Source organism: Cavia porcellus, unplaced genomic scaffold, assembly GCF_034190915.1.
Source record: "Cavia porcellus strain 051 isolate PalLab524CR breed Dunkin Hartley unplaced genomic scaffold, mCavPor4.1 scaffold_25, whole genome shotgun sequence".
NCBI classification, from domain to species: Eukaryota; Metazoa; Chordata; class Mammalia; order Rodentia; family Caviidae; genus Cavia; species Cavia porcellus.
In genome coordinates this window covers 26,120,937-26,147,540 of record NW_026947508.1, presented here as the reverse complement: position 1 = coordinate 26,147,540, position 26,604 = coordinate 26,120,937, and the positions used below count along the sequence as shown (strand labels likewise).

The 26,604-nt window shown below is 44.5% G+C and overlaps 1 protein-coding gene across 9 annotated transcripts in view; it reads left to right on the top strand.

Moving 5' to 3' along the window:
• Window positions 1-26,604, top strand: part of Csmd2 (CUB and Sushi multiple domains 2) — a 566,560-nt gene that overhangs the window by 250,641 nt on the left and 289,315 nt on the right. For all 9 annotated transcript variants that reach the window (XM_063236033.1, XM_063236032.1, XM_063236031.1 and 6 more), the window contains exon 6: window positions 17,523-17,635. In XM_063236033.1, coding sequence (XP_063092103.1) covers window positions 17,523-17,635 — 113 coding nt within the window. The remainder of the gene's footprint in view (window positions 1-17,522; window positions 17,636-26,604) is intronic.

The following is a 26,604-nucleotide window of genomic DNA, read 5'->3' as shown; positions in this document are numbered from 1 at the left end:
GCCTTCCCCAGTATGAGACTGTCAGGTTGCCCCATCCTCCCTTCCAAAGACAGGCTGGAAATAAAGAACAGGAGGAGGTGGCTGGCTCAGAGCTGTCAGCATAAAATGTGAAGTCCTTCTGTTTCCCTTGAACAGTGGCAGCTCATGCCATACAAAGGGTTTAGTAGTAACTCTAAAAATAATCAGCTATGACAGCTGTGACTCGGTTGCTGTCAGGACAAAGTTGTCTAATTTAAAACCAGAGCACTTGGGCTATGAGTCTGAACCCTTCGTTTCGCTAAAGAAATTTGAGGTGTTTTAATTACACTTGAGTCCATGAAATCAAAAGCATTTTTAGCTCATTGGGGGTCTCCCCCTCTCCTGTAAAGGGGTCCCCATTTCTTAGGAGTGGAGCACAAATGTCTTAGAAGCTACACTCAAATGAGTTGGCGTTTGGTTTTCTGTAAAACTTGTTGCAAATATTCCACCAGTCTTCCATTTGGAAGGAAAAGAAAAGCATTGTTTGTTTGCCTTTGGCCCCTACAACATATTTACTCATGTGGGATTAAATTTAATACAACTTCCTAGTTGATAATAGTACCAAATGCATAAAACTAGAAAATTAAGTTTCAGAAACATAAACAATAGAAAGTTCAAGGCCAACAGTGTGCCCTTTGAGAGCTGATGATCTGATTCAAAGCTGCACTCCATTCTGCCTGCCTGGGGGGCCTGAGGGTCTATCTGCTGAGGAAGCTTGCCTAACCCCAGGTCACATTTGAAGCTTTTGACAAATCCATTCACAGGACTCAAAAATTGACTTCAAATTTTGGCTTCTGTAAAAGATAGAAATCTAGTAGAGTTCCCAGGCCTGAATTCTAGTCCCACAGTCTGCATAGCTGTGCTGCCTACACCATGCTCTTCCTCTCGTGAGCTTGTGGTTTCTCATAAAGCATGCATTTCGGGAAAAGCTTCCAAGAGACATTCTCTGTATGGTATCAGATGCCAGTAGAAGTCTGGGTTAGTGGTGTCTGGAGGTCTTGTCAGGATTACTCTGGGAACACTCATCAGCCTCAGTAGTTTGTTGTTGTTGCTGCTGCTGCTGATGTTTTGTTTTGTTTGTTTGCTTTACTTTTTCTTCTAAGAGGTCAGAGGTTGGCTCACCTGTTTGTTGAACTTGAGCAGGGCTGTAGAGGTGAAGGGGACACAGCTATTTCTTAAAATTCAAAGATGGAACATGACGAACTTTAGCTGAAGTCTGCACATATTAATCAGATTCTGCTAAGGCATTTGTGCACACACACACACACAACACACATGTGTGCACATACCCTTCTTCCCCCTCTATGAGGATAATAACCAGGAAAATGAACCAGACAACCATCTAATGCCAGGCAGATCCAGAGAAAAGGAAGAGGCAAATGCTGTGCAGTGTATTGGCTCTAGGGCACATTATGGACTTGCAGGCCTGACACTGCAAGGGAATTCACTGGAGAGGTTGGGAACGGCAGTATACCTGGCCTCCTAAATCAGTGCTGTATGCTGGTGTTGGTTTGTCCTTCCAGCATCCTTTTCCACCTTCTACTCTATTCACCCAGGGAGACCCCAACAAATCAGGGATATAGGACCGTGAGACCAAGGCATTTATTCTCCTGGCTCCTCCCGGTGGGGTCATCTAGAACTGGCTCTCCTCCCTGGACTGGAGAAATTTCTGTTCCACTTAAGGTGTCCTCTCTCAATGAATCTCAGTCTCAAACTTCACTCGCTTTCTTCCCCCTCCATCCTAGGCTGATCACAGCTCTCCTTTTACTGGCTCTGAGTACTCTGCCACTTCTCTACATTCTGTGACTTTCCTGTACCTGCACTCACCTTTGTAGATCATCCCTTTATTAAACACTCTTCAAATCATTTTAATTTGAGGCACCATCTGTTTCCTGCTGAGACACTGACCATACTACCATGGCTGCGGCCTTACACCACGTGGGCATCAGTTCAAAGCATAAGGGTATTGAGCCTCTGGAGACCCAAATGCTGCAGCCACAGAGTCCAGAACAGTTTGCAGAAGCAGAATCTGCCAGGGCTCAGGTACATCAAGGCACGAAGGCTTGGGAAGAGACATCTAGTATTCTACGTGGAGAGATGACCTCTAGGCAGAGGTATGGACATAGAGGACCAGAGAGTACATGTTTTAGGTTTTGTGGACCACAGAATTTGTTGCAAGTACTCAGCTCTACTGTGTAGCTCAGAAGCAACCATAATGCATAAACACAGACACATGCCCTTATGTCAGTAAAACTTTATTCACAAAGCAAGCCATAGACAGGAGGTCATAAATTCATTGACTCCTTGTCTAGAGATGAGTTCAATATCTTTGAACATGTTGATGGCAATCTATGATTAAAAATATACTTTGTATCATAATTCATTCATTTACATACATGTATGCATGTAGGTAATAATGATAAATATTTGCCAGCCCGTTCTGAACATAGTGTGTATGTCAACTTATTTCATCCTCATGATAACTCTATGGGGGGGGTATTTTTACTCCCAGTGAAAAGATAAAGTTAGTTAAGCTTAGAAAGTCACAGAAGCAATAAGTTTTATGACTCTATGCTTACTACCTGAATGATAAATTCATTTTCTGTTATGGTTTCTTCTATTGTGTTATTCATGGTACAACCCACAGGTCAAGCTCGTGACCCATTGTTCGGTCACAAATGTATGGACTGATCTGAAGAATTCTGTCTACACAAGTTCAGAGATCATGAGTACCTGTCTGTTTGGTGGCAATAACTTGAATTTGTCTTCTGGCTTTTGAAGACAGACAGACACAAATTCAAAAATTTAACTTTGCCATTTATTTTTGGGTGAATTTGCATTAGGCTACCTCTTTGCAGTCGTGATCAAGGTTGGACAATGATCAAGCCATGAGCATTAGCCAGACTGAAATGATGAGTGTAAAAGCAGCTGGCCCAACCCGCTCCCACAGTGTAGACTGGACCTAGGGACAGGAAAAGGGCAAAAATGTCTTTATACTATAGAAAGCTGGTAGGCATCAGCTCAGCAGAGCAGTCCTAGTAGACAGCAGCGGTAATGGGCCACACTGATATCACACTCTCCTTCTGTGATGTCACGAGGAGAGCACCTCACCACCGCAGTGTCCTTCCACCAAATTCATACTCTTGTCAAATTCTGAGAAAACATTAGAAAAATCAAAATTCAGGGTCAAACAACTGATCTCTTAAAGTGTCAAGGTTTTGAGAAAAGAAGACCAACCAAGAACCTAACATGAACTGGAGGAGACTTAAGATGCGACAACTAAATTCAAATGAGAGATGCTATATTGGATAATGGAACAAAAACAAAAAGTGGAAAACTGGGAATATTCTAATAAAGCTCTCATGCAGTTAGTGCTGTGCCAGTGTTGATTTCTTAGTTTTCATGCATGTTCCTTAGATGGGAAAGGCACTTTGACAAGGTTGGGTGAGGAGTAGTCACAAAATTTGTGTACAGTCTTTCCAACTCAATTCTTATTACAAACTACAAAGTTATTTGTAAAATCTTTTAGATGATAATGTGTCTTCAGCATCAAGATGCCCTGCTCTTGCTGTCACCTCCAGGAGACAAAGGGCCAGATTTTCCTAACTGCAGCAGTCTATTCCGTTGGCGTATCTCTGGCAAAGGCTTGCTTCAATTTACTGACATCCTGGAATCACCTACACTTTGAAAAATCCCAGTGCTTAGGCCACACTAACAATAATAGCCCAAATACTGACACAGGTGTATAGTGAATGAAGCTTTCTCTGTCCCACCCCCTCCTGACCTTCCCTCTGCGGAGTGAGACTCATTGGTTGAAGGATGCTTCTCCAGTGATAACCACATTTTAAGCTCTGAAACCCATGAATGTGTTACTACAATGGGCAAAAAGAACCTGGCAGATAAGATTGCAGTAAGGATCATGAGATGGAGAGGTTATCCTGGATTATCCAAGGGGATCCTGATGTAATCACCTGGTACTTACACTAAAAAAGGGAACAGTGTCAGAGTCATAGAAGATATGATGACAGAAGCAGAGGATCAGAGTCAGATCTGAAGATGCTCTGAGAGAGACCACAAGCCAAGAAATGAAGGCAACCAATGGGAAACTGGAAAAAGGCTAGCAAAAATGTGCTCCCCTAAAGCTACCAGAGTGGGGTCAGCCCTGTGGACACCTTGATCTTGGCTAAGTGAAAATCATTTTGAGCTTTTCAGCTCTAGCATTGTAAGACAATAAATTTATGTTAAGCTACTAACTCTGCAGTAATTTGTTAAAGCAGCCATAGGAAATGAACATAGGATCTTTCTCACCTAGCTGATGGCCTACTATTTTTCCTGGGTTATCCTTAACCCTTGTTAGTATTAATAAAAGTGAAAAATCTACATCACCATTTATTGGATTAGATGAGGAGCATAGAGCATGATCTACTCAATTTTACACACTCTTCTTCACTCTCTTGCTGACTCATTAAGTCACTAATTCACTCAGTCTCCTACCAATTAATTCACTCATATTTTTTCAGCTCGTTCACTCATGTCTCAATAAATAGCTGTGGAGTTGCTGGGGTAGTGTGGCCATTTCTGTGAAGGCCAGTGTTAAGCTGTGTTTGGAGAGGGGAGTTATGTCTTGGAAACATGTCTGAACTCCCCTGGATCTCTGGCTGTAAAAGGCCAGACTAGGACAGCACAAGACTGTAACTTGCCAGATTTATGACCTTATGCTGGAAACTGATAATCAGATTATAGCATATTTCAATTAAAATGATAACGATACTTTATCAGTGGTGGTGAACCTGTAGCATGCAGGCCATAGCTGGCTGTTTGTTGTTATTGAAAGTTCTGCAAGATTCGCCATCACTGCTTTAAGCACATCATCTCTGGAAGCCTATTCCTTTTCTGGAACCATATTCCTTTCCAAGGTCATGCAGTAGTGAGTGGAAGAGCCATGTTTCAAGTCTGGTTTGTTTGACTCCTCAGTCTATTTGATCTGTACTTGTGGTCTGGGACCTGCCTTGGATGAGACCAGGGGACAGAAGAAATCAGGAAGGATCAAGGCCAAGTTCTTTAGGAAATGGACAAGTGGAAGGGAAATAAATTATGTATGTCTCAGCATTTAAAGGGACTCAGGTGAATCTTTTCCCATCGAGGTCGGTCTTCATTGCTGATGTGTCTAGTTGATTCATTTGCTGATCATAGGAGGCTCTGGGGCCAGTAGATAGACTGATATACAGGGTTACACAGACCAAGAATCTGCTCACAAGGACAGAGGCTGTCCAGAGTACCCAGACCAATGATCTAGTGAACAGTGGACAGAAAATAAGACAGATGATCACAAGAATGAGATTCTCATGGTAAGGTGTTGGAAAACCTGGTTACCTCTAGCAAGATACGGAACAGGTGTAGAACAAAACCAACTCTGGGGAGACAACCCCACAGCTTTAGTGACAGCATCATCAGTTGGAGAGCAGTCTGATCAATCTTTCTCCTAACCAAAGTGGGTATCTTTCGTATTCCCTGCACCCATCCCTTCTTTTGAGCACATTCCTTGTTTAGCAGAACTATCCCCAGACCAGTCATGGTATCCTCAATGGGACCATGGCCCTGACCCTATAAAAAGGCACATTCCCCAGATAACCTAGTCAGACACTAACCTAACCCACACACACACCATGGACTTTTTAGATTAGAACAAAGGATAAGAAGATGGGTCAGAGGGCTACTATGGGTGGGCACTGTTCCAGCTTCAAACAGCTACCATTTGCAATAGAATGAGACCCTCAGACAGAGATAGGGAGAGAGAGACTTGAGGTATTTGAGGTCCTTGTTCCAGGCATGCCTCAGGACAGCCACAGCCTGATCTTCCTACGATTTGACTACAGCAGCCAATAATTTGTTCTGTATCCTAAGCTTACTTGATTTATATCTCTACCACTTAAAAGCATAAGACATTGTCCCAAGTGTGATGGAAGCAAATAGTACAAGAAGATGACTCTTTTTCTCCCCAGCATTTGGGTCTCTTTTTTCTTGTTCTCTTCCTTTACTTGGTCTGTTTCAGCATCATCAGAGTGATGACTGGACCTCTGACTTGTTATTCAGATAGTGTGTGTACAACACTGTCCTACATAGGCCCTTATAGTACTACGGACTGTGTTTGGGTCACTTGCTCTGCACCAGGCACCCTGCTGAGAGTATTTATGCACTCATCTCACTTAACCTCTTAATAATCTGCTCCATAACGTACATGCTGCTGTCTCATTAAATAGGGAAACTGAGGCCAGGGCAAATCCATTTTACTTATCCAAAGTGCGCCAGCTAATAACTTTGGAGTTGAGACATGCCAGGGCAGTCTCTCCAGACCCCAGGTGCTATGTCTCCACCCTACACTACTTCTACTATAAATGTTAGTTCCTTTTCCTGAGAGACTCTCTTGCTGCCTAGAGACATGACATGCCCAAGAGAGTCAGCCACTGTCTTGAAACCTTAGTGAGTGCTCTCTGAGCCTACCTCACCACCTGTAAGCCTCACAATAGCCACAGCCTCACAATAGCCACAGCCAAGTTGCTGTGGCTATAGAGTGTCACAGCAGCTCTGCAAGATCACTTGGTCAGTGAAAGGTGGTGGGGGTGGGATCAGAACCTAGCTTTGTACATGACTCCAGGAAATCTCACTGACTATCGTGTACATGAGGTGCTTAGCCCACCACTCAGTAGTCAGCCAGGAGGCTCTTCCACTCAGTGGGGCTTTGAGGCTGCCTTCTGGAGAAGATCAGAGCCTAGGTGGTACTCAGACCAGGATGGCAGTCAAGTGTCAGGCAAACACAGATGCAGGCGGCTCCTCGATAAGCCATCTGCAAACACTTCCTCTGCATGAGAAGTGTCATTCTGCTGTAATCCCTGGAGGTCTATGCAAAGGCAAGCACTGCCACCCTCCCTGGTAGAGCAGGTTCCTTCTCTGAGTTACGCCTGGCAGTGACAAGAGGACAGTGGGCAAGGGTAAGGATGCTGGAGTTGGTAGAGGCAGTGGTCTAGCACACTGGCTACTCTGAGTGTTACCCTGGCCCTGTTCTGTGACCAGAGTGAATACAAATCTGTGGCTTCTCTTGGAAAACCTTCTCTTGGAAAAAACCTTCTCTTGGAAAACTGGTCTGGGGGCTGCTTGATTTCCATGTCATCTGAGGTAGGGTATTAGGCATTGATACAATCCCACCCCTCTCCTCACAGCAAACAATGAAAACAGTTCACATTTGTGAGGCACCTACTGTATGTCCTATATGACCCTTGACATATTACGTACAGGGACACAACTATTTAGAGGAATCCATTGCACAGATAAGGAAATTATGGCTCGGAGAAGTTATGTTGCCTGTCCACATTGTCATGTCTAGTAAGGAGTGGATTATAGATTCAAATGCAGAACTGTCTGGTTCTGAGACGCAGCCCTTAACTCTTAACCTTCTCAAACCTGTTACCTTCATGTAGGAGAATAAGACAGGTGGCATCTCCACTTGGGCAGAAACCTAAGCCAGGCAAGGGAGAGGACCAGGCAGGGTATAAGATTACTGTGGTCACCAGGCTCTAATGGCCTGCACCTGCCCTGGCCACCCCTCAGTTGGAATCCTAGGGCCTGGGGACTGCCACCTTCAGCCAAAGAAATGGGCTAGGGACAGGACACAGCCCATTCAAGACCCCACAGCTGGTCAGAGACTGCTCTGAGAGTCTATCCCTGTCAGACTAGTGTAGAGTGCAGAGGTAAGGAGTGCAGAACCTCATAGAAATGTGATGGGCTGAAAGAGGGAGACAGCAACAGGAATGAGAGAGGTGATGTTCAGGCAACTTTTCCCAAATCTCCCTGGGAAAGCCAGGTGCAAGGCTTCCTCTTCAGACTGTGTGTTCCGCCCCTTTTCATCAGGTGACCTCAAACCAGAGCCTCAGGGACCTAGCTTTCTGATAGAACCCTCTTATTGGTCCAGCCTCTGTCACATGGCTACCTTAATCCAATCAGCTGTGATCTAAGAATCCCATGTTGCATTTCAGTGCCTCATTCAGGGAGCAGTGAGTGGAGGGTGGGAGACTAGTCCTCAGAGAAATCTAGTGCTCAGAAAAAGGTAGAACTGCCGTATTTGGTGATAGCAAATGAGAGAGTTGGGCAGCTCTGAAAGGTGGCTGGGTTCTACCACAAGCTACCTGGCGTACAGTTTATTGCCCAGCACCATCCTTAGACCCAGTTTTGTCCTGTCACTTCAGCATCACAGGTGCCTCCAGTCCACAAGGCAGAAAAGTCTACCATCAGCCCTGCTAGCTGAGCATAGAAGGTGGACAAGCAGCCCTCAAGTTCTGCTCAGTGCATCACCCCAGCATATAAGACTCAGGATGTCAGTGACAAAGCTGTCCTTCCTCAAGCAGTCAAAGCTAAGGGTCCTGTCCCTCCGTGCTTTAGGATCCAGACATATGTCCTCCAGGGAGCCATACATCTGGAGGAAAAACCTGATGTGGTTTGTGTGGGTTCCCCAAACAGGAAAGAGTTCTGATAACCTGTTGAGTTTATTGGATTGCTTCTGGGGAAAAAAGCAATATTTGCCCACACTGATTACCAGAGCCCACTGTTGGTGCACTTGGGTAGGTGTGCATCTGAGTAGTGTCCCAGGGAGAAGCCAGTAGCTGCTAAGTGAATAGGAAGCATGGCGCCAGGGACTGGTACGGTGGAGAAGCACGTCTTCCTGACAGGCAAGGGCAGTACCCTGGGAAAGGACTTGCACCCAACACAGCATCTCTGGCTCCCCCTACTGTCCACTAATTGCCTTGCTCACTGCCTCTTCCTCTACTTTGCCCACACATCCCTCAGCTCTCACCAGCAGGATCTCACTCACTCACACACCCAGCCAATCATTTCTTCTTCCACTGAGTAATATCTATGTGCCCAATACTCTACAAGATACCGAGGAAAGAACGAGGAACAGGAAACATAGCTACAAAATAAAAGATAGATAAGAAGAAGTAAGGAGATAAACTTTTTCAAGTGGGAAGGAGATCAAGAGATGGAGGGAAAGGAAATGAAAAAGAAATTAAGATGTGTTATGTACATGTACCAGTTCCACGCAAAGGATGTAAGCATCATGTACTGCAAATGTACTAATAATGGTAAATAAAATAAAGAAAGACAGCTGTGTTGTGCAGGGTCTTTCAGCTCAGGGACAGGCCGTGAATAATGGCTGGTGAGACCAGCACAGAGATAGAAAGTGTGGGGAGCCCAGGAGTGTGCAAGAGAAGCAAATCAGACTTGCAGGAAAGCGCAGGTTTCCTGCAAGCAGTGACTGCTGCACGAGGGAGAAGAAAGGTGGTAGCTAGGAAAGGGTTTTAGTAGATGCAGGTGGACAGAGGGAATTTGACAAGGAGGTGAATTCCTGATGGTTAGAAACATTCCAAGTACATAATGATTGTTGGGGTTCAAACACTAGCTGGACATTAGGCCTTGAAGACTCTGAGGTCATTCTCAAAGCTAAAATTTGAAGATTATCTGGTTCTCACTCCTGACTGCAGATGAAACATAATTAGAAAAGATGCCCATCACCGGTAGCAGGAACTACCTACCATTCATTCATTTGTTACTTGTGCATTCATTCATTCATTCATTCATTCGCGAAGCATGTGTAATGAGAGCTACCTTAATGTATCTCTACCAAAGTAGCTCCCTGAATGAACCTGTCCTCCCATAGCCTCAGAGCCCCCCTGCAGCAGAGCCCCCTCCCCCTGCTGTACACTTCTGCTCCCTCTAGCTGAGTTTTACAGTTTCTACGAACCACTTGGGTCTGTTGCCAACTCTCTCCGTGCCACTCATACTTGTTATTGTAATTATGTGATTTAAATTAAACATCACATAAACTGATGAAATATGAGTAAGAAAGGAGATACCGTTGCAGCTATGGAAACTCAATTGAATGCTTTGGAACGACTTCATGAAGGAGAATCTCTAAAAAAGAATTGCTTTCTAAATATTAGGTGTCCCTAAAAGAGACACCTGCTCCCCACCAGATAAGTTCCATGGGAACAGTGAAGAATGGGTACACATCCCTAGAACCTGGCACACAGTAGGTACTCAATAAATATTTGTTCCCCAGGTGACCGCTAGCAAAATTGAAAATGGTGAATGAAATTGTTTGTAATTTATGTAAGACAGGCAATGCGGTAAACAAGCCCATGGTCAAAGGGAAGGCCTTGGTCCTTCATTAAACTATCTGGTGATTAAATGGGGACTGAAATATTCTATGTCCTTTTATGATTCTCCACTGTGAAATTAAATTGCAATTTATCAACTGCATCATCTGTGAGGCTTCTATGATGGGAAGTTAGCAACTATTTTCTGTAAAAGACCTGCAAATATTTTTGGCGTTGTAAGCTGTCATCTCTGGCACAATGATTCAACTCTGCCATGCAACGTGAAAGCAGCCACAGATGCCATGTAATGCATGCATGCTTGTGGTTGTGACCTGGTGAAACCTAACGTACAGTAAGAAGCAGCAGGCATGGTTTGCCAGCCCTTGTTCTGCATCCTGATGTGTCCTGTGTGCCAGATACAGTGCAGTGCTGCTGGAGATCCTGAGATTAAAAAAGCTGCTACCCCAGCTTGAGCTTGCCTTGTGATGTGGAGATCTTTATGTCAGAAGACAATTTCAATGTGGTGCGTCCAAGATAATGGCAGGCATGTGCCCATGCTGCAGAGAGACAGAGAGACGGAAAGTTGGAGGCAATTGTCTAGGTTTAAAGGATCGGTGATGTTTTGCCAGGTTGGATGACAGGAAGGGCCATTCCAGGTGAGGGAGCAGAATGTGCAGAGGCTAAGGCATGGGGGCATGACGTACTTGCTGTGTCCTGGGATGCATAAGCCTTGTGGCATGGCTGGAACTTAAAGTGAGTGTCATTGGAGTGGGAGGACATTTGAAAGTTTGGACTTTGTTCTGGAGCCTATGGTTTGCCCTTCAAAGGTGGATTTCCTGCAAGACAGAGACTTGATCCAGACCTCCCAGTGTGTGAAAGATAGTTGGAAAGTAGAGGAGAGGTCAGAACATTGCCTCTGCAGGCAAGTGAGAAATGATGAAGTCATAAATTGGCTACATCTGGACATGGGGAGTAAAGAGAGGGGGAGTGAAGGTGATGCCTAGGTGGGTGCTGAGAGCAGGATGACTGGGCGAGGGGAAGCTTTGGCTTGTTCAGAGCACAGATCAGGTAACTGGAAGTGGAATCAGTACAGAGTGGCTCAGACTTTCAGAGACGTTGGCACCAAAGTGTGGGTAGGTGCTGCCTGGAAAGAGCCCAGAGGGATCATGGAGTCTATTTTTAAAGGTAAGTCCAGAGCTGTGAGACTCCAGCAGTCCCTTCCTCAAAGGGCAGTGTTCATTCCAGGCATTCACCCAGTTTTTGGAAAATATATTAACATCAGGGGATTGTCTTGCAAAAACATCATGGGATTAACTTGACTTAGTTTGAGTCCTAGGAATTTGGCTGATAGAAACATGATTATGAAAAGCATCTGTGATGTTACTAAGTGGCAAGGCTGAGTCAATAAAGCTGGCTTCAGGGAAGAGGGGGAGATCAGGTAGGGAGTAAGACAGAAATCAGCCTCCAGAAGAGCCCTAGTCCTTCTGCTCACCACTGACCATGACAACTCAAGGATTTCACTGGTGGTGTCAGAGATGTCCCATTCCCTGTAGCATGTCAGAATGGAAAGGGGTTGGGAGTGTGGACAGGGTGATAAACACATCCCATATTTCCCATTTTCCCAGGCTAGCCTCTGAGGGTGGAAGGAAGGTCCTAGGATGACAAAAATCTTTAGCCCTCCCTACTCCTCCCAGAGCTGGGCAATGCCCAGAGCTTGGGTAGGGGACGTTGCTTACTGGAGGTGCTCTGGGAGCTCAAAAGCCAGATTCTAATTACTAAGAAAGACTGGAAGGAGCACAGGGACTGGGACATCCTGCCGCTGACTCCTAGAGACCACAGGCTTTGCAGGAGCGCCTCACCTTGGAGGAATGGGAGAAGTGACCCCACCATGAGCCCTGTTCGTGCCTTGGCACACCATGTGCCTGTGAGTGGATCAATGAAGGTTCCCCTGCAGCTGTCAGTGTTCGGAGATGCTGGGGTTTCATTCACAATCTCCTTCCTCTCAGCTTAAATGGGCAGCAATCCCTTGGGAGACATTGCTGTCATATATCGGGGTAGGATGTCTGTCTCCCAGCACCCCAACATCTTGACTACACCAGAAGCTTCTAAGAAGAAATGCCTTCCACAAAGCCTGCCTTGAGCTCCCCTATTACCACGCTAAAGGCTTAGAGCTTTCTGTGAAAGAACTCAAAGCCACTTTTCCCATAATCAACTACGTCCATTAAAGGCAGTGATTTTTTTAATTCTCCCCAAGCCAGATTCCATTAATGAAGCCCCATTTAACAGAACACAATTTACCAAAAAGAAAAAAAAGCGAGAGTAATTGCTTAAATACATTTTGTGTTGTACTGCAATAGCAATTTACTGGGCCAACTTGGAATTCCCCAGACCCCCTACGGGGAAGTTAATGTGGACAGAAAGGTTTGAAGGGGAGACTCTGTCTTTCTGTTTCTCTCCTTTAATTATGATTCTAAGAGGAGCAAAATTAGAGAGGATCCTCAAGGGGGAGGGAAGGAAGGGAGGGGACAGAAACAGAACGGAGTTCAGCCTAGATGTTCTGCCACCTCCCTGAGTGCTTATGTGTATGTAGCACTTATGCAGTGGATCTGAGGACCCAGGCTGAGTGCACTGGCCTGAGTTTGAATCCCACCTTTGCCACTTGATAGCTGAGTAACTCTGAACAAGTTTCCTTACATTTTTGTGCAGCCATGTGATGCTGTGGGAAAAGTAATACAGGATACACATAGCTCTTCTGTTTAACTAGAAAATTGTATGTGTGTGTGTGTATGCTCACACATGAATGCACACATGCATGTATATGCACACACTCGAGATGGAAAGGCAACTAGGAAGTCAGACTAAGAAAACTCCAGTGAGGTGATGTTTGATCAAAACCTTGAAGGAAGGGAACAGACAGGCCAGCTGGAAATCTGAGAGAATAGCCAGCATGGCACGCTATGGTAGCATGGCAGAGGGAGTGTCAAGTGCAAAGACCCTGAGGCAGCAGTGGGCCAGCAGAGTCTATTTAGCTGGACTATAAAGAATAAGAAGAGAGAACTGGAGAAGTAAAAGTAATGGGCTTATTTTTTTTTTTTTTCTTCCAGTACTGGGATTCAACTTAAGGCCTTCACATTTAGTTACATTCTCAGTCTCTTTTTTAAATTTTTTAATTTTGGGACAGGGTCTTGCTAAGTTACTGAGTTGCCCAGGCTGGCTTCAAATATGTGATCCTCTTGTCTCCACCTCTCAGAGCACAGGGATTATAGCCATGTGCCATCATGCCAGGCACAATTGGCTTTTATAAAGACCTTGTGAGTCACCAATAGGCCTTTTGCTCTGATTATTAGAGCCATCAAAGGTTCATTTTAGTTTGTTTTTAATTAACTCTATTAAAGTATAATTTACATAAAATAAAATTGCTCATTGTAAATGTGCAGTTATTTGGAGCACCTCCCATGTTGTTAAGATCCCATTTAAGGTATGGAACCATTCCATCACCCCCTTGTACTCTTTTCCCAGCTGGGCAGTCCTCACCTTTACCACCCACCTCCAGCTCTTACAGCCACTAATCTGCTTTCTCTCACTAAAGAGGATCTCACACAACACACTGGCAGTATTTACTCACATCTCCCAACATAATGCTTTTGAAGTTCATCCCTGTCATTACCTGTGCCAGCGATCTTTCCCTTTAATGGAGGCTTTATTATTATTATTATTGTTATTTGGTTGCAGTACTGGGAATTGAACCTGTCACCATGTGGAGCCCAAGCCTTTCCCCAAAGTGGAGACTGGAAACCTAGGCTTATTTCACCTGCAGGACAGGACATTCGTGATAGTAAAAAAAAAAAAAAAAAAAAAAAAATTGAGAAGCCTCAGGGAGAGGAACAGAGGTTTACTAGACAGAATTTAAAGTAACCCTCAAGACAAGAATGCAGGCTCTCAAAAGAAGGGCGCCTTGTAATCCAGAGCTAGGAATATTTGTGTGATTTGGAGAGTAGAAATCTGGGATTTGTGAATCTATAGAAAGTTTGGTCCAACCATGATAGAAAGAACTTGGCTCATTTGACAGGTAAAAGGTAACCCATTTCATAGGAGAAAGATAGGGACCCAGACCAGTTTATTGTATTTTTAAAAAGGGATGATCTAAAATGCTTTACTTAAGGACATTCTTTTCAATGCTTTGAATCTGTGTTTCTCTATATTAAGGTCAGATTTCTGCCCTTTAGCTTATCAACTAAGCTAATATGTGGGTCTATAGTATCTTTAAGAGATTTGCAGTGTGACAGACCTGAAAACAAACAAACAAACAAACCTAAGAAGCACAGACAAGCCTAGGAAGCACAGATTCGGATAACCTTAGATAGCTTCGTGACTGGAAGTTGCAGACTTCCAAAAGTATAATTTAAAAATTAAGATTTTCCTTGTTTCTTTCCTACCTATCTTATTTCTCCTTTTCTGCCTCAAATCCAGGGTCTTTGTGCTGAATTACATCCATAACCCTTTACTGATTCTTATTTTGAGAAGTGTTTTTCTCAGTCACTGAACTGCTTGGATTGGGACTCAAACTTGCAGTCCTTCTGCCTTAACCTCCCAGGATGCCAGGGTTACAGATAGATGCCACCATGACCAGCTTGTTGGAGGGTTTAAGCAAAGCATGGCACCATCTCAATGACAGAATCTGATGAGGATTGTTCCATATAAACCTCTCATTCTTTGATGGGTTCCCAAAAACCTCTCAACTGTTTAAGCGTATGTGGAGAGGAAGGGACAGCGCAGAGCAAAGATGCATGGACAGCTCGAGGCTTTTCCAAGTTTAGCCTTGGGAAAGAACAAATAATTTCCGGGATTGCTGGGACTGGAAAGTCATGGAAGAAATGGAAGCTGCCCCAATCCCAGCTGTATTTTGGAGATTCAAGCATTCTGCCTGATATTAGGGGCGGAGAAACCTCCCAGACCACTGTTCCAGGCTGGATCATTCCCCTCATCCTGCCCTTGGAGACCCTAGCACCCTCCCCTCATTCCTTTTGCAGTAAAGAGGCTTTGGTTTCTGAATTATTCAGGTAAATTCTCCCTATTTCTACTTCCCTTATGTAAATGGCCTAGCTTTGTCACTGAGATAGAATTGAATTCGAACTGGGGGAAGGGGGGCGGGGAGTCCACAGCACCATTTGTGACTCCTTAGAAAATTTAAATGACTCACCCTGTAATAAACTATTTTAAATGGGATCTAGTGAAATACAGTAATTGGTTTCTATAATAGTTCCTACCCTAGTGATATGGGTTATATTCCTAGAGTTTGGTATAAGTCAGCATTTTCATTATAGTAACAATTCAGTTTGGCAGGGTGTGAAGCTCCGTGGTTAAGTCTTTTGTTTTAATAAGTATTTATGAAGTCCCACCATGCTGGATCTCTTCTGTGTATCCCTCACCTTTTCCCTGCTGCATTCCTGGGGTGACTAACCTATTGTCAGTATTCCTCACTTTTCTTCTGCCTTCCAGTTGGGCTAGATCAACAGGAGCATCAAGAGGAGATGGGAGGACAGTGAGCTTTAGGTATTCACACCGTTTTCCTGATAGGATCTTCACAAACCATCTATGGCTATTGAAGATCTGGGTCTATATAGTGGCTTTTGCTGTGAAGCACTGTCTTAGGGGACATTTCTTTTCTCTGCTCAGAGGTTGAAGAAGAAGGAGTAGGAATGAGCTCCCTGTTACTATTTCCAAATCAGGGATCTTGTCCAGGTTCTTGATATCCTGAACAAAGAATTGAGCAGGACACACAAAACGAGTGGCAAGATCAAAGATTTATTGCAAAATGAAAGTACACTCCACAGGATAGGAGTGTGCTTGCGCTGAGGATTTTAAACATTAGTGTTTGGAGTAGGACTGAAGGTTGGTGTGCGGTTTGGTCTCTGCTAACGGGTAGCTTGGCTTATACTCCTCCCTCATGCAGTGAGGTTTGTGACTTTTTGTGCCCTTTGAAGGAATTGTCATGATGCTCAAAGAGGAAAGGGTCAAAAACAGCATCACTAATGACATGGTAATTAAGAGCCACTTTGGCCAAAACATTGCTGAAGATCCCTGGACGTATGCCAGGAGACATACTGTATATAAACTAGATCATCTGGTTACTTTCCTCCATTGTATTTGCACCCACATACCCTGGTTCTGGGCTAGTGTTTGATTCAGAAGGTGAATGTAGCCCAGGAAGCAAGCTACAAAGCAGACCCTTCCTTGTTTCATCTGAAATTTCCTTGTCTAGCTCCTGCCTCATTACCAGTCCCAGGGTACCACCTCCCTCCTATCCTCTCCTTGCCTTTGTAAAGGGTCATTCATCAAACTCTTGGAGTTATCCTCTTGTGACTAGGCCACCAGCGTGTTACTGGAACCCTTCCTTATCTGCCTCATTGCAAGTCTCGTGTTCAGTGCTAGGAACTAAGATGAAGAACATAACAGCAGTGCGTTAACAAGAGCTTACTCTCACAATGACTGTGCTAGGATCACTTCTGTGCATTAGCTCATTGAATCGTTGCAGGTTTTTGAGGGAGAAGTTTTTATTTTTCCCATTTTGTAGATAAAGTTAGTGAATCTCAGAAGGATTAGGTGATCTTTCTAAAGGGGGGCATTTCCAGTCCCTCTAAGATGTGAGCTTCTTGACCACAGGGCCACATTATTGTGTCCTTTGAGGAACTGTCTCAGGGAAACACATGGCTGGGTAAGTGAATTATAACTGGGATGAAGTATTGTGCCTCCTAGAGGAGAGGAAGGAAGATTACATTCCAGAAGTGGAATGCTGGTTCTGTGCTCAGTTTTCTCTTATTCCTACAGACCCCTCAGGCTGGTGTCATTCTTATTCTTAGAAAGAGTGAGTAGAGCCCAAAGCCTCACTGGTGAAGGCCAGATCTGAACCAAGATCTGTAAGGCTTCAAAGCCAGGAAAGGTAGAAAAGCTCTCCAGGCCTGTGACATTCCTGAAATCCTCTCAGGTGACAGGATGCTGCAGCAGAAAGGATTACTGGTAGGTATATTCCAGGCATGAAAGGCAAAGGCCTAAAGAAAGGGGATGTATGGGATGGTTGGGGGATGTAAGAGGTGTTGACCCTCCGCTCCTCTGCTGCCCTGGGAGCCAGTCCGCCCTCTCCACATCTCAGGCCTTTTGTGGTGACAGGAGGCCCTGGAGAAGCCAGCTGGAGGTGCACAGGCCCAGGCTTCTGGATGGCTCCAGGCTAGCACAGCTCTGGTCCCCTGCCTCGTGCCTGGGCTGAGGTGGAGCCCACCTGGGGAGTAAGGAGACTTTGGGATGACAAGGCCACCTCTCAACTCTGCTCCCTGACCCTGCTGTGTCCTGTCCCCACAGGTTCACCGGAGGCAGCCTCCCGGCCCCTGTCATCAGCAGTAAGAACTGGCTGCGACTGCACTTTACATCGGACGGCAACCACCGGCAGCGCGGCTTCAGTGCTCAGTACCAAGGTGAGCAGCATCAGGACGGTCAAGGCTCCTCTGTAGGTGGCAAAGACAAACCTGTGCACAGTGTGGATTCAGGGCATCCCTCCCTCCCCATCTGTTGCTGTCTGTGGACCCAGGTCTCTGCTTCTGTACATCTCTGCATTTGTCCTGTGGTCCTTTATCCCAGGGAGTAACATTCCTTGGTCAGTAGTTACTGTCCCTGGGCCAGGCTGATCTTACTAGGAAATATGCCCAGATACCTTCCTGGAGCAGCGCACAGTGCTAGGCACTAAATATGCATCATTTAGTATAATTTCACCATTAGTTACACTGCGAGGTGCATACTGTTCCCATTCTTATTATAGGAACAATGAAACTGATGCTCAGAGAAGTGAAGTCACATTCCCAAGACTACCTGACCTGCCATCTTTGAGCCAGAGACATCCTCTTGCCCACCAGTGTATAGCTGTTCTCCCTACACAGCGAGGGTGCATCCCACACTTCCCCCCATTTTCATTTTACCTAGAACACAGCTGTATTGCAAACAAAGACAAAACACTTCAGGGAGCAGTGGAGCTCGTGTGCTCCAATCTGGGAAGAGCAGTCTTAGTGGCAAGAGATCAGACCAGGAGTGGCAGGTGGAAATTGCAGGTAAGCACATTTCTGCTCCAGTAATGAAGAGTTTCCTAGCCCCAAGAGCCATCCATGAAAAAGAAGCAGATTAATCCAGAAAAAGAGGTGGAGCGGGCTCTGCAGCTGGAAGAGATCCAACATGGCATTAGATGCATAGGAGTGGGGAGGGCTTCCTTCTCAACCTGGAGTTTATTCAAAATGCCCTAAATTTATAAACAGCGAAGGTTGGCCTCATAATGTGCTCATTAAGCTTGTAACTGTTACTAATCACAAACCGCTGTTGGTTTTAGTAGATCTGACAATGCGCTTGTATTGCGCACTTATTATGAATAAGGTCCTCTATGAAGTCCTGGGGCTGCAAGGCCAAGGGTCTCCTGGTCCACCTAGAGCTCCTCCTACGGTCCCTGGAGTCAGGCTCTCTTGCTAAAAACTAGAATAAATGCTGCACTGGAGACAGAAACATTATCTTTAGGATCTGAGCTTTAATGTGTCACATCATTACTCAGGGCCTAGGGTCACCTTTGAAATATCTACAAAGTAAACAGGAAATCCCCTGGTCAGAGGAGTTTTCCTAAAGATGTTTTGTCACTGTTGAGACTAGGCCTCTGTGTTAGAGGTACCTCTCTGCATCTCTTTGCTGTGTTTTCCCAAATAGAAAAGTTGAGCTGAATGTTATAATGATTTTTTTCTAGTTAAATAAGTGCTGGGTGATTCTCACATTTCAAGTGACCAAGGAGCCATGTGTTGTAATAGGTTAAGGTTTGATGCCAGGCAAGAGCAACAAAAACATAGTCAAGGCTCTCCAGATCACACAGTGCTTGCATACCTACTGTGTGCCAGGCCCTGTATATGCATTGTGCCATACATTCCTCCTTACTGTGGATTTGCTTGAATTTTTCCAGCTGAGGCTCAGATAGGTATGTAAATAGTCCAAGATCACACATACCGTAAATAGTAAAACTTGAATTCATTCTTGGTTCTACGAATTCTTCTCAAAACCTACAGTGTCTTTTCTATGGTGCTTCTTTCCTTATGGTCTCCCTTTTCCTGTATGACTGATACACGTGCACGTACACACACACACACACACACACACACAATTACACACAGGCAACTAAAAGGAAAATGTCACCAAAAGGTATTTACTTATACTAAATGTGATGTACCCTGAAATTTTCTTTTCCATTTTTAAATGTTGACTATAACCTTTATATTAATTTCAAGCCTCTGTAGCAGGAAACAACTCACAATCTGTAAAACCTCATTTTGTTCCTGGCCTTCTTCTTGAGAAAGCAGATCCTACCTCCCCTAACCTATCCCCGGACAGGGCTTGCATGTCCCTGTGTGTTTGTGTCTAAGGTGGCTACTGAGATTGTAGACACATGACACTTCAGTCTTCATCCTAGTTGCGGGTGCAGAGAGTAGGTTTATTATTGGCCCCATTTTACAGATGAAGACAGCGAGCTGTAGAGAACATGCATGTCATGCTCAGAGTCTCATTAAGGATAGCTTGGGGCCCGATTTGAAGCCCAGCAGTGTTAGTCTGAATCTGCAATGTTTCATGACTGTGATTGTGTTTCTCCATGTTCTCCCCGGGGCCGTTTTCCAGATGGAAGTTGTATGGTGCAAGGCTATAAAATGATTATTCAGTAACTGAGGTGGTAACTCCATAAAGAGGTTTCTCAGCCTCAGCACTACTGACATCATATACTGGAGACTTCTTGGCTTTAGCTAAAGAGAGTTTAGTGAAGGGACAATTTACAGAAGCTGAGATAGTAGGGTTCACACCCAGGGGCCTTTACCATCACTCGGCTCTAAGGGCTCAGCTGTTCAGTAGAATAACTGAAGCCATGGAAGAGAGGCCCCTGCCAGATCGGAAATGCTACTGCTTACCTATAGCGCAAGAGGAATGGCCATGGGATCAGTGACCTGAACCCTCTCTTCTCCCTCATCCAACCTGTTCTGGGTTCCCTCAGCCAACCCAACAGGAAGCCAGCAGCAGGGAGCAGAGGTCCTGGTCTGCCTGCCTTATACCCTGGGAGGCTGGATGGCTTCACCAGTGGACCTTCTTGCTTGCAGGAAGTTCACAGAGGTCAGCTCTCTGGGGCACAGAACAAGGCAAAGAAATCTAAAAACAGTCCAGAGCCTTGAGAAACCAGCTTCCGGTGAAGAATCATCATTGGCTGGGGATTAGTTTCACCAATACTCAGAGTTACAACATTAGAGACTAAGTGATTTATGGCCTTTCAGAGGTAATAATTACCAACTCTAATTATATTGATGGGTAATTTTTCTCAGAGGAACAAAAACTAAATTAAAATTTTACAGATAGATAAATAATCCACAATATGACATATTCCATCCTTGTCTTAGTCCAATCAGAATTTAGGGGGTTTGTGTCCAGAAGTTTTGATTAATACTCAGAGAACTGAAAGGTCTGACTGCTGGTTGGGATGTGCCCCTAATGGGCTGTCAGGTGGACAATGGATACTATTTCACAAACATTCTCTGTGTGACACTAAGATGTGACTGTGGAAAGATGAACTCAATGAGACCCACCTCTGTTCTCCAGGAGAACAGGCTCAACAGGGGCCCAGACCTTGATCTCTAACATCTACATGGCCTAAGAGCCATGATAGAGGCCTGATTAAAAGGTCTAGGACTAGAGATGAAGGACCAATTGGTTTTGCTGGAGAGACTGAAGAAAAACCATAGAAGAACAAAGGTACAAAAGAGGCAGTGACTTAAAGGAGAGTCTGGAAAAGATGCCAGACAGACAGCTGGACAAAGCATGCAGTTAGGGAAAAAAGACAAGACAACCTAGCACTGCTAAATCTACAGAACCATAAATATATATGTGCATGTGGATTGCAGCCCAAATTCAGCATTCCACCTGTCTTTGGAAAACCCTCACCCTGAAAATGGGTTTCACGGTTTAAAACAGTTTAAGAAAAAAGGAACAAAAGCAGAAGAATATTTCATGACACATAAAAACTGTGTGGAATTCAAATTTCAGTGCCCATAAATAAAAGGCATTGGAAAACAGCTATGTGCCTTCATTTCCGCTTTGTCTCTGGCTGCTTTAGCACTACCAGGGCAGAGTTTGCGACCAGGGTGATAACCATAGGCCTAATATATTTACTGCCAACCACTGCACAAAGGTTGCCAACACCTGGGCAAGTCTGCCATCCAGAGCAAAGGTAAGCAGGGAGGGGTGGCAAGTACAGAGTCTGAGAGATGACGTAGAGATCAAGTACTGTAAAGTTCACAAAATCAGACTTCTGGCATGGATCATGGATGAGAGGAGAGCAGACATTAGGAATCAGAGAGGAGTCTTGCTCACATTTCCATTTTAGGAAGGTCTTTGTTCTGGAGTGAACACAGTGAGGATACCTAACAGTCTTTGAGCATTGTTATGACTTGTATCTAGATGTTCCCCCAAACTTCATATGATCATAGGTGGAGCTTTTTGGAGATGGTTGGATCTAGAGTGTGTGATGATGCTGGGATTACTTATGGTGTGATGCTAGGATTCAGAATTCCTCACCCTGCGTGTGTTACCTGTCCTAAGGGTGAGTAACCTGGGTAGACTATAAAGTACCGAAAGAGGACTGCAGTTGTCACTGCCTGTCACTTGCTGCTTGCTGATTTTGCTGCCTTCTGCCTGCCATGAACTGCCTTGAGCCAGCTGATTATGGACTGAAATCTCTACAAACTGTGATCCAAGATAAACCTTTCCTCTTCTAACTTTGTGTGTCAGATAATTTTTCTGCGCAATGAGAAAAGTAACCAACAGAAGTATACAGTGATAAGGGCCAGAGTTTAGACAGGAGTGAAGTTGTAGAGAGACAGACTAGGAAAGAGATCTTCAGGGTGAACCATGCTGAACTCATGATTGATTGGAATTGGTGGGTGTGGAAGGGGATAAAATGAAAGAGGTGAAGGAATCGTGGATGAATCTTAGGCTTCTATTTTGAGTAAGTGCATGAAAAGTGTCACTGCTCACCAAGATGGCCTAGACCAAAGACAGAGACAGAGACAGAGAGGAAATGAATTGTGCTTGAGATATTGGTTCTTGGTTAGTATTTGGATTTCAGGTTTGGGGGAACTAGCTAGTAGTTACTTGGCTATTCTGTGGGTCTGCAGCTCAGGGAAAAAGGATTTGGGATGCAGAGAGAGATATGAAAGTTTCAAGCTGAAGTAGAAGCTGAGATTGTCATTCTCCTCTCCATATGTATAACATGACAAAATGGAGCCAAAAGTATGTTTTACAAAGTGGATTCTCTGGGGACCAAAAGGGTCTCCCAGAAAGTTTTTGACAGAGAATGAGAGGGTGGTATACTGCCAGAGCAGTCCTTCTTGGATCTATTTTATGTGGTATTTACCCAAGAGTTTACTAAAAGATTCTCTGAGGAAATCTTTAAGTTTTAAAGGAAACTTTTAGATTCCTTTCAGTTCTGGAAGATCCACTGAAGTTGTGTCAACAATCTCTTACCTCCAGTAAGGAATCTTTCCAGTCCTTTTCAGGGTGCTATTTTCTTTTTCCTCCCAGTGTACAAGGAATGATGCAAAGAAGAGTCTTTGTTAAATGTACTCAATGACTGATAATCACAATTATTGAGGGTTTTCCCTGGCAAGAAAGACAGAGAAAACCCTATGACTGCTATGACCCTCCTCACCTGTAGACCAGAAATGTTATTAGCCCCAAAAGCTTTAGACATTAAAAGAGGCCCTGATAAATACCAGGCATAAGGTAGGTGGTCAGGAAACAAAACCTTGATCTCCATTTCTCTGGTGAAACTTTGTGCAGTGAGGGAAAAGGATCTGGCTCAACTGACTCTTCCTCTGAGACCTTGCCTCACACACTCACCTGACAACTGTTGTCTGGCACCTGCCTCTCCCTGAAGCCAAACTCCAGCCGAGTCTCTCTCGCTGCCTCTCATGCTAAGTCAACTCTGATGACCAAGAGATGCAGGATAATCCTCAGTGAAAACCATCATCTCGGCCTCCCAGATCCCTTGTACTGGACCTTGATGGTGTGCAGAACAGACTTAGATATTTGAGAAGAGTTTGTTTTTGCTGAGGGGCTTGAGACCCATTGTAATACCAAGCAGGAGCTTGTTTTGCATATGAGCATGCTGCTTTCTTGCTTATTGCTAACATGCAGCCTCAGACTAGAAAAGTGCCACAGGTGTCCTGCAGCCCAAGCTTTGGCTCCTTTCTCCCTCTGTGGTTGGCCTGCTGAGCTGCTGAACTGTTTCCAACCTCATTTCCAGGCTCCAAATCTCCAGGGCCCTCTGCATAAACTGCAGAGTTTTTGTTGTCTGGCTCAGGAGCCTGTGGCCAGGTAACCACAAGCTAGGCTCCAGTTGAGCGTAAACCTGTTACCAACACATAAACACAAAATACAATACCTCTCACCTCACCACGTTACATGTGTAACCCATCCTTTTACCAGGAAATGATTTTAAACCATGTATTCTTCAAACAGTTAGTCATTCATCCATTCAGTCATCAAACTAGGAAACGAGAATACTGGGAAACTTATGTGCTCCTTGCCGTGTGTCAGTCCCAGGATGCTGATATTTGAGCTCCTGAGACAACTAGAGGAGGACATGGCATATCAGTGTAAGTAAGGTTTCAGCAAAGATCTGAATGAAGTCTTGAGTGGGCGGTGACTTGTACATGAGACTTGGAGCCACAGGGAGACGGTAACATTTTCATTAGGCCCTGGCTACAGACCAGGAAGATGTAAGTTGGCAGAGAATAGGAAGAAGGAATCCAGGTGGACAGAACAGCATCATCCAGTAGCTGAGGGCTACTGAGACTTCCTGAAACAGCTTTTCTCTTGTCATTTTCTCCAGCTGAATTATCTGAGATTGTTAATGAGGCCACCCCAAACCATTAATAATGGCAAGTGGTATTCCAGGAATTAGAACATACCACTCCCCAACTCTGCCCCCACCCCACCATGCTTTTCTTCTTTAGGAATTCCTGTGGCTACCAGACCTACTGTAATGAACAGAGAAGCCACACCTGTGGCATCCAACAAGCACTTTTGTAACCTTTGACAGGGCAATGATGTTTCTGCCACGTTAAAAAACATCACCAAGCATAATACATAACCAGCTTCTGAGAAGCTTCACATACTTTTCTTAGCTATCAGTAATTCTTCAACACCTGCATTCAGAGCAATGGTTATTACCAGAATTGGTGGTGTCGTTTAGCTATTTCTATACCCATCATTTGCCCTTCATTAGCTGAAGGAGTGAATCTAAGAGAGGAGTGCACCAAGGTGCCTACATGATAGTATTTTTTCAATAGCAAATCCTGTAGCATTCAGTATATCTTAACTATTTCTTTTCATTTGCTTCCACATCACTTATCCCATCAATCTACAGCAGACGTACTGCATCTGAAGTTTTGCCAGATGTTCATTTAGTCTTCCTTTTTCATCAGCGCTAGTAGTAACTGCATGATGATTTCTTGCATGTGTCTCCCAGCTTGAGTCCTGTCACCTTTTCCATCAGGACTTAGGAACAAGCTCTCTTTTCCAAAACCCACACCATCTATAATAGCTTTGTTGATTCTTTCAATGTTACTAGAACCTGGAGGTGTTGTGTTGCGTTGTGTTGCATTATGGTTTTTTTTTTTTTTTTTTTTGAGGCACGGTCTTACTCTGTAGTTCAAACTTAGTATAAAACCCAGGCTGACCTTGAACTCATGGTGATCCCTCTTGCCTCAGTCTCTCAAGTACTGGGATTACAGATATGTACCAGCACCCATACCAGGTCTGGAGTTTGACTGATGTAACCTGAAAGCCAATTTTGAGCCTACTTAAAATAATTTTACTAAGAGTATATCCAGCAATTATGAAGAAAAACTTGCCATAGTCATTAACCATTTCAAGAGTGAGCCCAATGAACTGGACCCTGGAAATCTTAAGCATTCTAATGGCTGCCTCTTGGAATTTTGGATGTTATTCAAGTAGTGAGAGCTGCAACCTTGGTCAGACTCCATGCTTGAATTTCTAATTTATCACCAAATGGCTTGGGACCTTTGCTGTGATGTCACCCTTCCGAGCTCTGTGATGACAGCAGAAATGATGCAGCTGACTCTTCTGTCTCTGTTTGCAAATATGGCAAACTGAACAATTTCTTCAGGGGTTGTTGAGAGTTTCTACTGCTTCCTAAATTTGATAATAGACCTTTCTTGGTCTCTACTGGATTAATACCTTTATAAGCCATCTGTGATGACTAGGCTTGCCAGTATAGTACCTGGTAGTGGTGCTACCTTGGTTTCCTCCTGGTCATGCGTAATACTAGTAGTTGTATATTTATCCTATGTGTCAGCTGATATGTCATCTTTATCACTTTGAAGTCATCCTAAATCTGTTTAAGAAGCAATCTTCCCTATGGTTCCATAAGAGCCATAGAGAAGGTTCCACCAGGTCTACACCTTGAAGGATTAGATCTCAGTCAATTGTACTGAATTTTACATCTTTGTCACAAATCTGTGTGAGTGGAGGAGCCAGTGTTCCAGACACTGGCCCCATCTGGCACAGGACTGTGGAAACTGCATTGAAAACAGGTCTACAGAACAAGTGGCCAGGCCACAAAGCCGACCATCAGCAGAAAGGGCAGAATAGCACATAGGATACACACAACACTCTTCAAGTACAAAAAAAGAAGAAAACAGATTTTAGGCTTCAGAAGATTTTTAAAAGATGGGCTGGAGGGGATGGTCTGTAACCAAAACTCAAGCAAGAGAGGATGAATTTAGGCAGGAGTGCTTAGAACCTGTAAGGAGGGATATATGTTGGAAAGTTGTTCTAAGAGTGAACCAACTGGATTTTGGGACGGAGTGAGCAGAGTGGGGAGGAAGCACTGGTCCAGCTAACAGGGCAGCCACATTTCAGGGAAAGGGGAGCGGATGAGGGAAGTAGAGGGGCTTGCCATATGGGAAGGGAGTCTGGATTCACTGGGACAAAAAGAAGCAGCTCCCTGGAGGAATGTAACTCAAGGGCCCATCTACAGAGCCTTGGGGGCAGGTCAGGTCACCCTCCCCTGACAGGTGCATGTCCTGTCAGCTCAGCCCAATAACTCATGCTGCAGACTAGAAAGCCATTCTTATTGCCAGATTCTTCTAGCTAAATGTGTACCATGTGTCCCACTAACCTTTACAACAGCGGGGAAATGTCTTGTAATTAACCAGAATATAAAGGATGAATGGAGCAGCCTGGCAGTCTCCTGTAGTCATTATCATTCGCAGGAGATGAATGTACCTAGTAAGATTTCCATCAGCCAGTTACAGCCTGCACACTTCTCTTGGGAGCCCTGACTTTGTTCACCTACAAGGGA